The following is a 14,672-nucleotide window of genomic DNA, read 5'->3' on the forward strand; positions in this document are numbered from 1 at the left end:
CACAGAGAGCTGAGGGCCTTCATCATGGATCAGCTGCACCTATACATAATAAGCCACAAAAACCCAGGAAAGGAATTAGATCCAGGATAAAGATTTAATCCAACCAGTATTAATCTCTATTTTGTATAGAATTTTTTAAATAAGGTTTTATATTGGGGGTGGGGGACGGAGAAGAGACAGAGAGAGACAGAGGGAGGATAAGGAAAAGATACACACTCAAGAAGCTACCAAATACTAATACAAAACATTGTTACTAGTTTGTGCCCAAGATAATGCTATGTACAGTGAATACAGGGATGATTAGAAACAGATGAACATGAGCTACAGAAAGAATTTCATGAATAAAGGAAACTGCAGGATACAAAGGATGACAATAATAAATCAGGAATGCTAATATCAACTAATGCAACAACAAAAATATTGCAGATAATACAAGGTTTAATGTTTTGAAAACAATCAGCATATTTCAAAGCATATTATTGACCAAACAGACATAAAACTAGAAGGGCCAGTTTCAATTAAATCTTGAGAGTAGAAGAAAAACAACAACATATCACCAAGTACTTCTTCCATAGAAAATGGACCATTTGCTCTTGGCTTTTACAGTTATCTCAGGATGTTTGTGTAAATTGAGCAGTTAGGTACCACAGTGGGTAGAGCATTAGAAGAGCCTGAGCTCATCACTCTCACCTCCAATACTTACTAGCTATGAGAGATAACTCAATCTCTGTCTATTATAAAATGGGGATAATAAACCTCTTTCTTAGGGCTGTTGTGAGGATCAAATGAGATAGTACATGTAAAGCATTTTGCAAAACAATCACTATAAATGCTCACTATCATCAGTACTATCATCATCATCATCTGCCCAGACTTAGGCAGCCATAACATCATCATTTGCTCTGATATTCAAAGAGTTAGCTGGCAAAATTTGTAATTTTGATTCTAGGAATATTAATGACCAAAATATCAAAGAAGAAAATTTTTTCATATTTCTTTTATCTACATCTATAGAGCTTGGTCTGTTTTTGTATATCACTAGACTCAGATTTTATTAATGCTTCTATTAAGAAAACAAAGTTAAACCAAAGCTCACTGATAACTATCTATACATGGAATAGGTGCCAGTTCTACTTATCAGTTCTACTGATTTTTAATTTAAAAGTTTAATTTCAAAAATCATTTCTACTGATTTTTAATTTTAAAAGCCTTAAGTTGACTCATGCCCATGCAGATACTTCAAACACCTTCCAGTCTGAAAACAGTCCCATATTACCTGTGGGTACTCAGCATCTTTTAATGATAATTTTGTATAATTCTGCTCTATCGATGAGCTATTTTAGAAATGGAAACCAGAAATAATTCAAATGAATCTGTGTATCATTTGAGAGCATCTAATTAGGAAACATGCTTTATCATTGTTCTTAACATCAAAAGATTTTTGTCTAGAGATCTTAGAAAGCTTATCCTCCCTGCTCTTTTCTGAAATGAAACAGACTTGAGAGGAAACAAGAGAATCAGAAAAAAAAAGTTTTTAAACACTTGAATACTAAGTGCCTATGAGGTTTCAGAGGGTATAGTTCTTCCTACTTTGAGGTTACAGAGAGCCAGTTGAAAATGGAAGACTAGCATTTGAGAAACTGAGAATAAGTCAACAAGCATTTATTAAGTACCTAGTATATGCTAAATGCAAAAAGAAAGTACCTATAGGAACTTGCATTCTAAAAAGGGATGATCTCACACAAAAGAGTGGAAAACACACTGGGGAATGGAAGCCAAAGCTTGAGAATGATTTACAACAGTTTATAATTTTTATAATAAACTACTTATACTTTTTATAAGGTAGCTAGGTAGTACATTGGATAGAATGCTAGGCCTGGAGTCAGGAAGACTCATCTTCATGAATTCAAATCTGGCCTCAGACACTCACTAGCTGTGTGACTCTGGGCAGGTCACTACCTGGGTAATGCTGAGCAAGTCACTTAACTCCATTTGCCTCAGTTTCTTCATTTGTTAAAATGAGAAGGAAATTGCAAACCACCCCATCACATGGGGTCATAAAGAATTGTACAAGACAAAAACAACTGAACAACACCACCAAAGGTTGTTGTGAAGTTAAAATGAGACTATTTGTTATGCACTTAGCACAGTCCCTTATTCGGAGTAGATGCTATATAAATGCTAGTTATTGTCATCATTGCCTTCATTATTATTACTTCCTCAGGATTTAGCATAGTACTTCATGCAAAATAAGGCTTAATAAATATGTGTAGACTTGTCCTCAATTTCATATACTCAGCTCTTCAATTGGGCTGCCATTGTGTAACTTGAGAGTTGGAAGAACCACAGAGACCTTTGATTCTCTTGAAGCCCCACAGCATTGTTCTAAATGTTCAGAAGTTTTGTACAATAAATAGAACACTGTATTATAAATGTCATAAGCCTTGAGGGAATTGAGGCTACAGAAGTTAAGTAATATGCTGAAGATCATACAGATTTTAAGTGAAAAACCCTAATTTGGAAAAATGTAAAATTGGAATTAAATGGTGAAGGATGAGGAGGATTCTTATAGGTGGATGAGGTAGCAATTTAATTTAAAAGACTAGCAGAAATTGATAAAAACACAGGAAGAGTGTGTGTGTGTGTGTGTGTGTGTGTGTGTGTGTGTGTAAGAGAGAGACAAAGAAAACATTGGAAAAGCTAGTAGTTGAAAAGAGAGGCCAGAATGAGGCAATTGATGTGTTTTGAGGTTTAGTAGGAATCAGAAGAAACCAAATTTTGTTTAGCCAGCATCAGGTCAATAAACTTTTTTTTCCCACTTCTGTTTTATTTTTTTTAATTTACATTTCATTGATGCATTTTATTTTTATATCAAAATCATTTCCAAAACCTCTTCTATTCTGATATTGAATATTCCTTTATAATAAGATAATTCAACAAAAGCAACCAATCTGACACTGTATAAAATAATCTTCCCCCATGATCCTTTACATCTCTGCCCAAAAGAAATATAAGACAAAAATTTTTAAATTAACTGCTTTGTGCAAGGCTTTTCCCAATAGTCTTAATCCCATGTCCTGTCATTTTATAAATGTAATCCTGTAGTCTGCTTTTTGCCAGGAATTACAAGTTCTCACAAATACTGCTAAAACTAGAAGGGTTTAAGAGTATGAGCAATTTGTTGTTTGTCCAAGGACCAAGTGATAAAAGACTCATCACCTGGTTGACCTTAGTGATTTCTTTTGACCCCAGCAATGGTAAATCACCTTTATTGTAGAGTAAGTGAAGAAAGTGCCCATACCATTAGAATGAAAAATCCTTAAAGTTCATCATGAACTTTGTTCAAAGCACTCTGCAAACTTACTGGGATAACACTTGATAAGAATGTAAAATTCTAGAAGTTACAAGTGGTCATTAACTGTTTATCACCATGAGAAAGGGCAAATGCCTTTGCAATGTCTCTTTCTTAAAGTGCTGTGTCTAGACTTTAAGAGAGTAGCTAGACGATTCAGTGAAATAGTAAATCTTTGTTTTTGAGAATTACTGTAACTAACTATGTTAATATTTTATAATAATATTACTGTAGGCCTATGTTAATATAACCTCAAGTTCTGGGAGCATTGTGATTTGATACAGAACAGAGGTTTATATATAATATTTGTAAATCTGATCAAGGCCTTTGATACTGTCAGTCACAAGGACTTATGGAAAATTATGTCAAAATTTGGTTGCTCAGATTTTGCTTGTAATTATTACTAAAGGCTTCATTGAAAGTGAATATATTTCATTTTTACTTGAATTATTCTGAAGCCTTTTATTATCTCCAAACTCATAGCAGCTGTTCAAATGGAAAACAAACTATTATCTCTAATTAAAAGGAATAGACTTGAGATCTTTTTTCCCCTTCTGATTAAGTCCTGCATTCTATATTGTGAGGCACTTGCCAGAAGTATTCAACACAAAGACTCCTAAACTAGTTTGTCATCCTAACTGGTAGGGCTGTGCAGGTTCTCAGTATACTTCAGTTTATATTAAAATGCCTCAGTGGGGTAGCAAATTATACTGATCATCAAAGTAATGTTAAAAGCAATGTTTTAAAATGCTAGGAATAGAAAATACAGGGAAATACCATTGATACAGCCATCCATGAACTAAAAGCTTCTACTCTTTAAATCCAAAAGAAGATTTAGTTATTGTTTGATTTAGAATAAGCTGATTTTGCAACAATCCCTCAAGTGAGCTACCTGCCAAGCCACATAGTAAGTGAAGCTTAGCTTTATGAGTTACCTTGGCTTACTTTTTTTTTAAGACAAACTATAATATAAAATATTAGTTGATAGTAGAGAAAAAATTGTTTTTCAACATTTTTCTTTTCAGAATCTACAGCATGACCTAGAGAACATAAAAGAAACCTTTCTTCAGAATTCGGCAGTCATTGCACCAAACCTAGAGCAAGCAGGCCCTGTCAAACAAGATGTTCTTTCTAATCAGTCTTCTTCACTTCAGAGGATATCTTACCTGGAAAAAATGCTCCTTATGAAATCAAATGAGTTTGAGGTACAGCTCAAATTATTTTTCACTCAGTTTTGATCTTGTGATCTCAACCACAGTCAGATACTGTCCCTGGATTTGGCTTCAACTGAATTTATAAATCTGGGCCAAATTAATTTCCTATATGGTACTAGCATGTTTTATGGAAAGTTTGTACATTTCATTATATATAATGAGACAATACATTTTTCTAAATAAGTTATTCCAGGTTTACTCTTATTTTAAAAATATATTAATTAAATTGAGCCTAAATTAGCTATTGCTTTCTTTATTCATTTATTGCCAAGATCTTTCTGGCAATTTTTTTAAAAAGTGTATACTAAGATAGTATAGCTTCCAACGGAGGGACCAGATTAACTAGTACCTCCTTCATCATTTTTGTGCACCATTTGCCTGGGACAATTGCCAAAGACAAAAGATACAAACTAGAATTTTTATATTGAATTTTATAATTTTTATTTTTTAATGAAAAAGTATCTAAAATCACCATCAGCTTTTTAAAGATCTTTAATTACATTGATATATGTCAAAATATATATTGATCTGTATCACCTTCATATATATTATGAATATATAAAATTTTTGGAAGCAGGTAGTGTGTATATAGCTATTAAATATATAAACAACCAAATATTATATTTAATATATGCATCTAATGTTTCTAATGTAAATATATTTCTTGTTTTAGCATATTCTTTCCCAACTAAAGGATTTCAGGGACCAACTAGAATCTTTGGAAGACAGTATCAAGCATTCCATAGAGAGTTCAAACCTCCAGAAAGAAGATGATCCAGAATCCGTCCTGGTATAATTAAATATTATATCTTTCTAAGGGCTTAAATCATTCTAAAATATGCCAGTTTATTTCCCTACTTTGGTAAAATTTGATTCCTATTTGGAATGGAAGAGCATAATTTACATATTTATATATTTGAATACATATGACCACCTCAGAATGATTTTCAACAAAGCTTAAGAAATAGTAGTTTATAATTACTTATTAATCATTCAACAAATTCGGTTAACTGGAATAATGCACTACCAGAGCTAACCAAATGGGTTATCATATATACATCTATAGATATAGATATTCATATACATACATATACATGCATATATATAAGTAATATAATGTTTATATAGGTAAGTACATATATAAAAATTCTTGATGCTTTTGTTTTCTGGTAAGATGCCTTTTTTAATCCAAGTTGAAGTACATTAAGTACATTATTTCAAAAATATTCAAAATTAATTTCAAAAAACAGAGCTACTGGCTAGCCAAATGGGAACTCTAATGAAAAGTACTAATCTATTTCTTATGATACATTGAGGTCCCTTGAATTGCTTATTTCCAGTGGATTGTACCAATTCATTAATTAAATCTGACAAAAGGTGTGCATGTATTTTACTCAAAGTCTCCCTCTACAAAGAATAAGAAGCAAATACATTTTCTTAAGCTCTTCTTCCAGTCTTGCTCATTAGAATTAATTATACAGTATTCAGATTTGTTTTGTCATTGTTCTCCTTTGTAATCATTGTGTGTGTTATTTTACTGGCTTACTTCATTCTATATCAATTTCACCATTAACTAATAGGAACTGATAAGTTCCTAAGTTTTCCTCCTCAAATTATTTTTTTGGAAGCAACCTGTGATGACTGTGTTAGTACCTAGTAAGATAAGTGAAAAGTTAGATTAGGAGAATGAGGTTATAATTACTAAAAGTTCTCCTAGAATGCGTTCGTAGTTTGTTAAAAATCATAAAATGTATCAGTCTATTTCCCTACTTAGATCATTGTTTTGTTATAAACAATTGAAGTTTTGTGTGAGATTTCAGCCTCTGGGTCATGATTCTAAACTTGGATTCTCATTGCCAAGGGTTGTAGAATGGTGTGAATAAGTGGTACAATGCAAAAAGCCCTACCTTGAAAGTCAGACAATGTGTTTCAATCTAGGTTCTACTGTTATTTCTTCCACATCTAAACCTCTGAACCTATGTTGAAGGTAAAGGAGTTGGACTTGAGAGTATAAATTTAAAGCTGGAAGAGAATTTAATGCTGACATCCAGAGAAGTTAAATGATTTCCCCAGAATTTGAACCTAGGACCCATGATTCCAAAACCACTCTTCTTTTCCATTGTATCTGAATATAGATAAATAGATAGATATGGATATGAATATACAGATATATACATACATACAAGCATGTTTTTTTGTGTGTGTATATATATATATATTCTGAATTCCAATCTATTATATGTATGTATATATCCATGCACAGTAAAAAATATAATGTGTATATATGTATGTATGTATATGTGTATATATATATATATATATATATATATATAAATTCTTGATTTTCTAGTAGGATGCTTCTTTCAGTCCAAGTTGAAATATATTTAAGAAATTATTAAATTATTTCAAAAATGAATATTTCAAAAATATTTACTGTTTAAATATTATTTCCAAATTAAGTTCAGATTATTAAATTAATTCAACAATTAACTGAGGTTTTTGGTTGAATTTTGCTTCATCCAAGTTTTATTATATTAATCCTCATAATGTTCTATAGTTTTTTAAAAGGTCATTTTAAATGGTTCATGGCTAAGCTAAAGGATATGATTTCTAATTCCATGTTGAAGGTTAATTCTCTAGAGCATTTGATTTTTTATTCTCAGTATGTAATGTTAAATTATACTAAAAAAGACAATAGGAATATAAAGAGGGACCCAAAGGTCATTTTTTTCAATTGACATAGCTGTTTTAGAATGCACTAAGAGCCATGTCAAGCAAAATAAATTTCATTCATGCCAAGGCCCAAGGAGTTACTAATTTTGTATTTTGGGAGCTTAAAGTCATTTAAAAAATGCTTCATTCAACCAACGATACACTTATTTTCTTTTCCTTTTCCTGTTTTTCTTTCTCCTTCTCTCCCTTTTCTTCTACTTCGGTGTCGCTCTCTTTCTGTGTGTGTGCGTGTGTGTGTGTCTCTCTCTCTGTCCTTGTCTTTGTCTGTCTGTCTCTGAATCTGTCAGTGTCTTTCCTTCTTCTTCCTCTCCCTTTCTGTGTCTCTCTCCTTCCCTCTCTCCTTTTCTTTTCCCTCTCTCCTCCCCTCTCTCCCTCTTTCCTTCTCCCCCTCTTCTCCCCTTTTCCTTCTTTCCCTCTCTCCTTTTCTTCCTCTCTTCCTCTCACCTTCTTTCCCTTTCTCCTTCTCCCTTTCTCTGTCACGCCATTTCTCTCTCTCTTCCTTACCTCCTCTCTCCCTTCCCTATTCTCCTTCTCTTTCCCTTTCCCTCTTCCTCACCCCTTCTCACTCTCAGTCTCCCAGATCAAATATGCAGCACCCACTTAGAGACTCAATCCCACTATCGATCAGTAGTTTTGACCTACCCTGATTCTGACTTGGGCCCCTTTACCCCTCATTAAGCAGCCTGGTGCCCTTTCAGTTTCAGGAGTTCACTATATTGATGAAAGACGTATCGTAGATGTTGGTTCATCATTATCCATTTTGCATCTCAGGACTCCCAGCATAGAACAGATAACGGGCTTTTGATACCATACAGTTATTATCTTTTCAACATTTGCTTCATCCCGTGTATCCTGTGTGATAATGGTTAAAGTTCCTTTTAATTCTAAAATCATAAAACATTTAAATGCCTGACCAAGGGAGGAAAAAAATTCCTGAAATTTAATTATGATTTTATTTTGTTCCCCTCTCCTCTTCTTTGAACAGAATGACATGTTAGAATTAACAGCACTCTCCCCTGACGTGGAACATTTGAATGAAGTGAGCTTTAAACTGCCACTTAGCGACATAGATATAAAGACGCTGCAAAATCTCAATCGAAGGTGGAGTCAGGCAACTGCCACAACATTGGAGAAATGCAGGTTAGAAAACTACATCAATCCCATACTGTGTCCATTAAAGAAAAATTAATGGGTCACCCTTTGTAATGTCCTTTTTGCATAATCTTGTTTAACTTATAGTGAAATTCAGGGAACTGGATTCAATGAAAAATTCCTTCAAAAATGTGAAAAGTGGATACAGTTTTTGGAGAAAATAGAAGAGTATCTGAAAATGAAGCAGGCTGGCAGACTTGAGGATCTTCTAGAGCAGCAAAAAACATTTGAGGTAAGGTCAGCAAACCTGTTTGCCTCCCATATCTTACCAAAAAAAAGGATAATTTTTAGAAGAAATATCTCAGAATTAGGTAAAAGTGCTTCATTTTTTATAGTATATTTTTCTTGGGGCCAAATTGTTCATTTCAATTGTGTCTGACTCTTTGTCACCCTATTTGAGGTTTTCTTGGCAGAAAGTGATTTGCCATTTCTTTTTCCTTCTCTCTTCTTCCTTTTTACAGAGGAGAAAACTGAGGCAAACAGGATTGAGTAACATGTTTGGGATCTAATAAGTGTTTAAGATCAGATTTGAACTCATATCTTCGTGACTCCAGGTCCAGCATTCCATTGAGTTCCAAATCTATATTAGACATATAGGAAATGGGCTTACCTTAAAGGTCCAAAATGCATATTCTTCAACAAAGTTATTTAAATGTTGAAATTTATTCTAGGTCTTCTGCAAAGGATCAGTGTGACTCAACAACAGCTTTGCAAACAAAGTTAGTAAACATGTCATTTTTGCAAAGTATTTAAACTTTAGTTTAGTACTTAAAGGAACTCAACCTTAACATCCCTTAAAATGTTGAAGAATCTGATATATTTTCATGCTAGAAGTTTCAGGATACCATCCCTCAGACTCTTGATCTGAAGTTAAACCACATTCAGAAATCTAGGATTCAGGGATTCAAATTTATTAGTGAAGTATGTGGTAGCACTTTTTTCAGTTAAACATTAAAAATTAGTTTAAAGGTGAGAACTCTTACATTAAGAAGATCTTTAAATCAGAATTTTTAAAAATCTCATTTAATTTGTTTTTAATTTTTAAAAATAGCTTTTTATTTTCAAAATACATGCAAAGATAGTTTTCAACATTCACCCTTGCAAAACATTGTGTTTCAAATTTTTCTCTCTCTCTCCTCCCCACTTCCCTTCCCTAGATAGCAAGCAATCCAATATAGGTTAAACATGTGCAATTCTTCTATCCATATTTCCACATTTATTATGCTGCACAAGAAAAATCAGATCAAAAAGGGAAAAAAAAAGAGAAAGGGAAAAAAAGCAAGCAAACAACAACAACAAAAGATCAAATTACTATGTTGTGATCCATATTTAGTCCCCATAGCCCTCTTTCCAGATGTAGATGGCTTTCGCCATCACAAGCCTTTGGAATTGGCCTGAATCACCTTATTGTTGAATAGAGCACATCCATCACAGTTGATCGTTACATAATCTTGTTGCTATATACAATGTTCTCTTGGTTCTACTCACTTCACTTAGCATCAATTCATGTAAGTCTCTCCAGGCTTTTCTGAAATCATCCTGCACATCATTTCTCACAGAATAAAATGTTTTATTACATTCGTATATAATAACTTATTCAGCCATTCCCCTGCTGATGGACATACACTCATTTTCCAATTCCTACTACAAAAAGGACTTTACAAACATTTTTGCACATGTAGGTCCTTTCCTTTTTTATGATCTCTTTGGGATACAGACTCAGTAGAGTCACTGTTGGATCAAAGGGTATGCACAATTTGATAGTCCTTTGGACATAGTTCCAAATTGCTCTTCAGAATTGTTGGATCAGTTCACAACTCCATCAGCAATGTATTAGTGTCCCAGGTTTCCCACATCCCCTCCGACATTCATCATTATCTTTTCCTGTCATTATTAAGCCTCTTTAAAGCAAAATTATTTTACAATGCTCTTTTGAACCATATGCTACATTTTAACATAAAGTACAGATACATCAATAAACAAATCATTGAAGTACCAAAGCTTATGGTTTTGTTTATGTTTATATTCTTTTAAAAGAGATCCTGAACAGACTTTCCCTATAAGGTAGCTAGATTGCACAGACTTAGAGTTAGGACCACCTGAGTTCAAATCCTGCCTCAGACACTGACTAGCTGAGTGACTCTGGACAAGTCACTTAACCTTATTTGCTTTGGTTTACTCATCTATAAAATGAGCTGAGGAGGAAATGTAAACCATACCAGTATCTTTGCCAAGAAAACCCCAAGAAATACAACTAATTGAGAAAAAATCATCCTTATTAGCTGTTTTTATTAAGTTAAAAGAAACAACTATAGATTTCCTGACACAATTTCATTCCTCGCCCTCCCTCCCCCATTCCCACCCCAATGTAACTTGATTGGTCCCAGCTGTCTGAATCTAAGGACGTAAAAAGTCCCAACCTCTTGTACTTGTTGCCTCTCAGACTTGATATGTGGCCAAGACTACACAAGTTTTGCTTCTGATGACTGATTAATCAGGCATATTTCCAGGTGGAGACAAGCTAGAGCATGTCCAAAGAATCTCACTGCCAATGTATGATTGTTGCAGATCCTTGCTGTATTAGAGCAAAATAAGCCTTTTACTTTGTTAAATGTTCAATAACATGTACGAGTACTTCATTTCATCCCAACATGAAACTTTAAGAAGATGCAGATTTTAGAGCTAAGCCTACAACATGGTGGTGTGGGGCAGGGTGGGGATGGGGGGAAGAATCTCCATGGTAAATAGAACTCATTTAAAAATGCCATCTACAATCTACAAGGATACAAATGTGTAAGAGTGAGTAGAACACCACCTCAGTGGAGAAGTTTAAGAAAATGAACAAGTGTTGTTTTAAAGAAGGAAAAAACATATTTATAGTATCACCTTATTCCCATCATATTGGCAGAAATGACTGAAGACAATAAAATTGAACAGTTGACAGGAATGCAGGGAAATAAGCATTCATCACTGTGGGCTCTGGACTTAACTAATGAGAGACTTGGATTCTAATTCCATCTCTAATTTATTAGCCACATCACCATAAACAAATCACTCAACCAATCCAAATTTCAGCTTCTTTATCTGTAAAATGAAGATGATAATGCCTATAGTACCTACCCCACAGGGTTGTTACAAAGATCAAATTCAGGAGGAATTCAACAAATTTTATGTAAATACCTACTTTGTTCAAAACACTGTGCTAAGTGTTGGGTATACAAAAATAATTCCTGTTTTTAATTACCTTTTATTCTACTGGGGAATACAATGTATATAATATGCACAAAGTATCTCATGAGATAATGTATATAAAATATTTTGCAAATGTTAAAATCCTAGAAATTATAATTTATAAACATAAACATTGCTATTAGATTATTAATGAGTATAAGTGTACAAAATTTTTAGAAGATCAATCTGGAAATATATAATAAAAATGATACAGCTGACTATATATTATCTATTATTCAGTGATCCTATTGCTGGCAACTGCATTCTAAGGATATTATTAAAAGGAAAAAAGGACTTATCTGTAAAAAAAAAAAAAATTATAAATGCTTTATTTTATGTAGCCTTCCCCAAAGGAAAAGCCACAGGATCATTGAAAACATACTGGATAACTAGCATAATGGTAACAGTGAAAAACTAGTCAAATAAAGTATGGTATATCAGTGGGATAGAATACTTATTGTGCTGCAATAAAGAAAGAAAACAAAAATGAACAATACATAGAAACATGGAAAGATATTATGCAATGTAACATAAGGATAGCTAAATTAGACTACCACATATTAACTATATCATTGAAAACATTAGCAACAAAACAAATACTCAGGCAGAAAGAAAATTAGGAGACATCAGGCAAATCAATTATTTTACTTTTGTTATTTAATGAATGCTATTTTTTTCTTCTATTCTGAATAAAATGTAAATTGTTGAGTATTCATGGATTTATTTGGATTTCAATTTGATATTATCAATTGATAATATCAATTTTATATTTATTTGGACATTCAGTTTGATAATATATTATCAGATATTATGGCATTTGATATTATTGATTTAAAATGTCAGATTAATAAATATTTTCAAATTATTAAACAAAATATAGTTCTAAATTAAGAAAATTAATTACATTGATTTATTTCATATTTGGAAATATTTGCAGATGTTGCAAGCTGAGATTTTTGTAAATCAACCAATTGCCGATTATTTTGTCAGCCAGTCACTCCAACTTCTGGATTCGCCAGAAATAGAGAAGAGGTAAGGTGCTTCTTGATATGTAATGAGTAATAACAGTAATTCTGCAGATAAAGAACTTCCACCTAAGTGAATCTTAATGAAGTTAGGGTCTAAACATCATTGTAGGAAGGCTCTGTGGCAGTGGATATCACAGTTTTATGTGTAAGACTAGATTCTCCTTACTTTTTTGTAGTTGTTAAAGTTTCTATAGCACTTTTCATATGAGTATGTGGAGTATATATCTTTAGGAAAAATAGTTCTATGGAACTTCAGTTGTACTTATCAGAAATCTCTTTGTATTCTGAGGTTTTTCCTGTAACACCTTTATGAAGTGCCACATAGAATATCAGTGTAACTATTAAAAAGCAAATAGAATGAGTCCTTTGATGTTATTTGTAATGGGTCCCCCTAATTTGTCCTGGTCAGAGCATCCACCTTAGAGTATACATGAAGCTAAGCTGAACTTTCTGGGCCACTTCTAGATATCTGTGTGTCTCTTGCTAAAGAGCTTAGGGATGACACAGGAAGAGGAAGCTACAAAAGATTAACCATTGAACCACTGCTTATTTGGTAGGTTTTAAAACAAGAGATAGTTTAAAGTCTCTTTTTCTTCTCTCTTCCCATCTTCTGAGCATATGGAGACTGAGACTCTCCTTTGGACATAAGTAGGGATTAGTAGTCCTACTGAACCTCTAGTAATTCTAAATGTCTGAAGTCCATGAAGTAGTTTTCCAAGGCTGAAAGCACCTATTTCAGATTTATTATTTAGTCATCTGTGCTCTGAGAAAGAAACAAAGTCTTTTAAATTCCTGAGATGCAGTTGTGTAGCCATCACCATGTATATACTTCATGGGGTACTTTCTAGACAACAAATCATGAGAACTTCCCTACATTCCCCTCCTTCTATATACATATATTTAGAATTACAGAACTGAAAACTTCTTTATAATTAAAATAGCCAAAAGCCTTGTCTTGATTAATCTTATTTAAATCACCTTGGCAGTCGCCAGTACCCCTATTTTAAAAGATCCTCTTACTATGGTTCCATTGATCTCCTTGGGAATACATCCTATTGTTGAGGTTTGACAATCAAGTTCTTCTTAATGGGTAACTTTACGTTTCTTTCTCATGTTAAAACGAGCCCATTTCTTTTTTGTCCTGCCTTCTATGGAGAAGGAAGGACACCATCATTTCTACATTATTGTCACCTGTGAGCATTTTCTTCTGTTGGCTAAATCTTGTTCCCTTTAATTTCTGATTTGTTTGTTTTCCCCCTTTTGAACATCTTTGTAGCCCTCTCTGAAGCCTCTCTAAGAGAAATCATTAAATTTTATAGTACATCACATTCCTTTCTAGTTCAACATATAAATTCAACTTTAGACTATATTAAATTTTTAAAAAATCAGATCAGGAGAATAAACCAATATCTTTTCCATGATAAATAAAAACTACCTTCCATCATGGAATATGTTACTTAAAAGTAGAAATAGTAGAAGTGCATGAAGCATGTTCTTGACGGTTTTATCAATCCCTGACCCTCTCAAATAATCAACTGCATTACAGGATACCTACCTGTTCATCGGTATTCCATTCAGCTCATTTATAATTGTAATAATCATTCATGGTTTGTCATATTGTGTTCTAAAACAGCTTCTGTTTTAGGGAATGTTTGTCACTATGTTGGCACAATATCAAGATAAATCCAAACATCTCCTCCTGTTCATTTTTTAAAAATTGTGTTTGATACTAAAATTTTTCAGATTTACGTAAATAAATAAGAGGCAGTGTGCTCCAATGTATAGAGTGTTTGGCTTAGAATGAAGAAGACCTGATTCCTAATCTCACTTTTGACCTTGCAATATATCATTTAACTATGTGTTAACTTGTGTATGACTCAAGCAACTTCACAGGGCTTATAGACTAAGTCAAACTTATTGAGATCTTTGCCTATACACATAACAAACCCTAGCTTTAGTTAT

General features: G+C 33.1%; 1 protein-coding gene across 2 annotated transcripts in view; it reads left to right on the forward strand.

The window, feature by feature from the left end:
* Nucleotides 1–14,672, forward strand: part of SYNE2 (spectrin repeat containing nuclear envelope protein 2) — a 297,544-nt gene that overhangs the window by 220,960 nt on the left and 61,912 nt on the right. For both annotated transcript variants that reach the window (XM_023502825.2, XM_031952701.1), the window contains 5 exons: nt 4,378–4,557; nt 5,240–5,356; nt 8,285–8,439; nt 8,539–8,683; nt 12,620–12,714. In XM_023502825.2, coding sequence (XP_023358593.2) covers nt 4,378–4,557; nt 5,240–5,356; nt 8,285–8,439; nt 8,539–8,683; nt 12,620–12,714 — 692 coding nt within the window. The remainder of the gene's footprint in view (nt 1–4,377; nt 4,558–5,239; nt 5,357–8,284; nt 8,440–8,538; nt 8,684–12,619; nt 12,715–14,672) is intronic.

Source organism: Sarcophilus harrisii, chromosome 2 (assembly GCF_902635505.1).
Source record: "Sarcophilus harrisii chromosome 2, mSarHar1.11, whole genome shotgun sequence".
Taxonomy (NCBI): domain Eukaryota; kingdom Metazoa; phylum Chordata; class Mammalia; order Dasyuromorphia; family Dasyuridae; genus Sarcophilus; species Sarcophilus harrisii.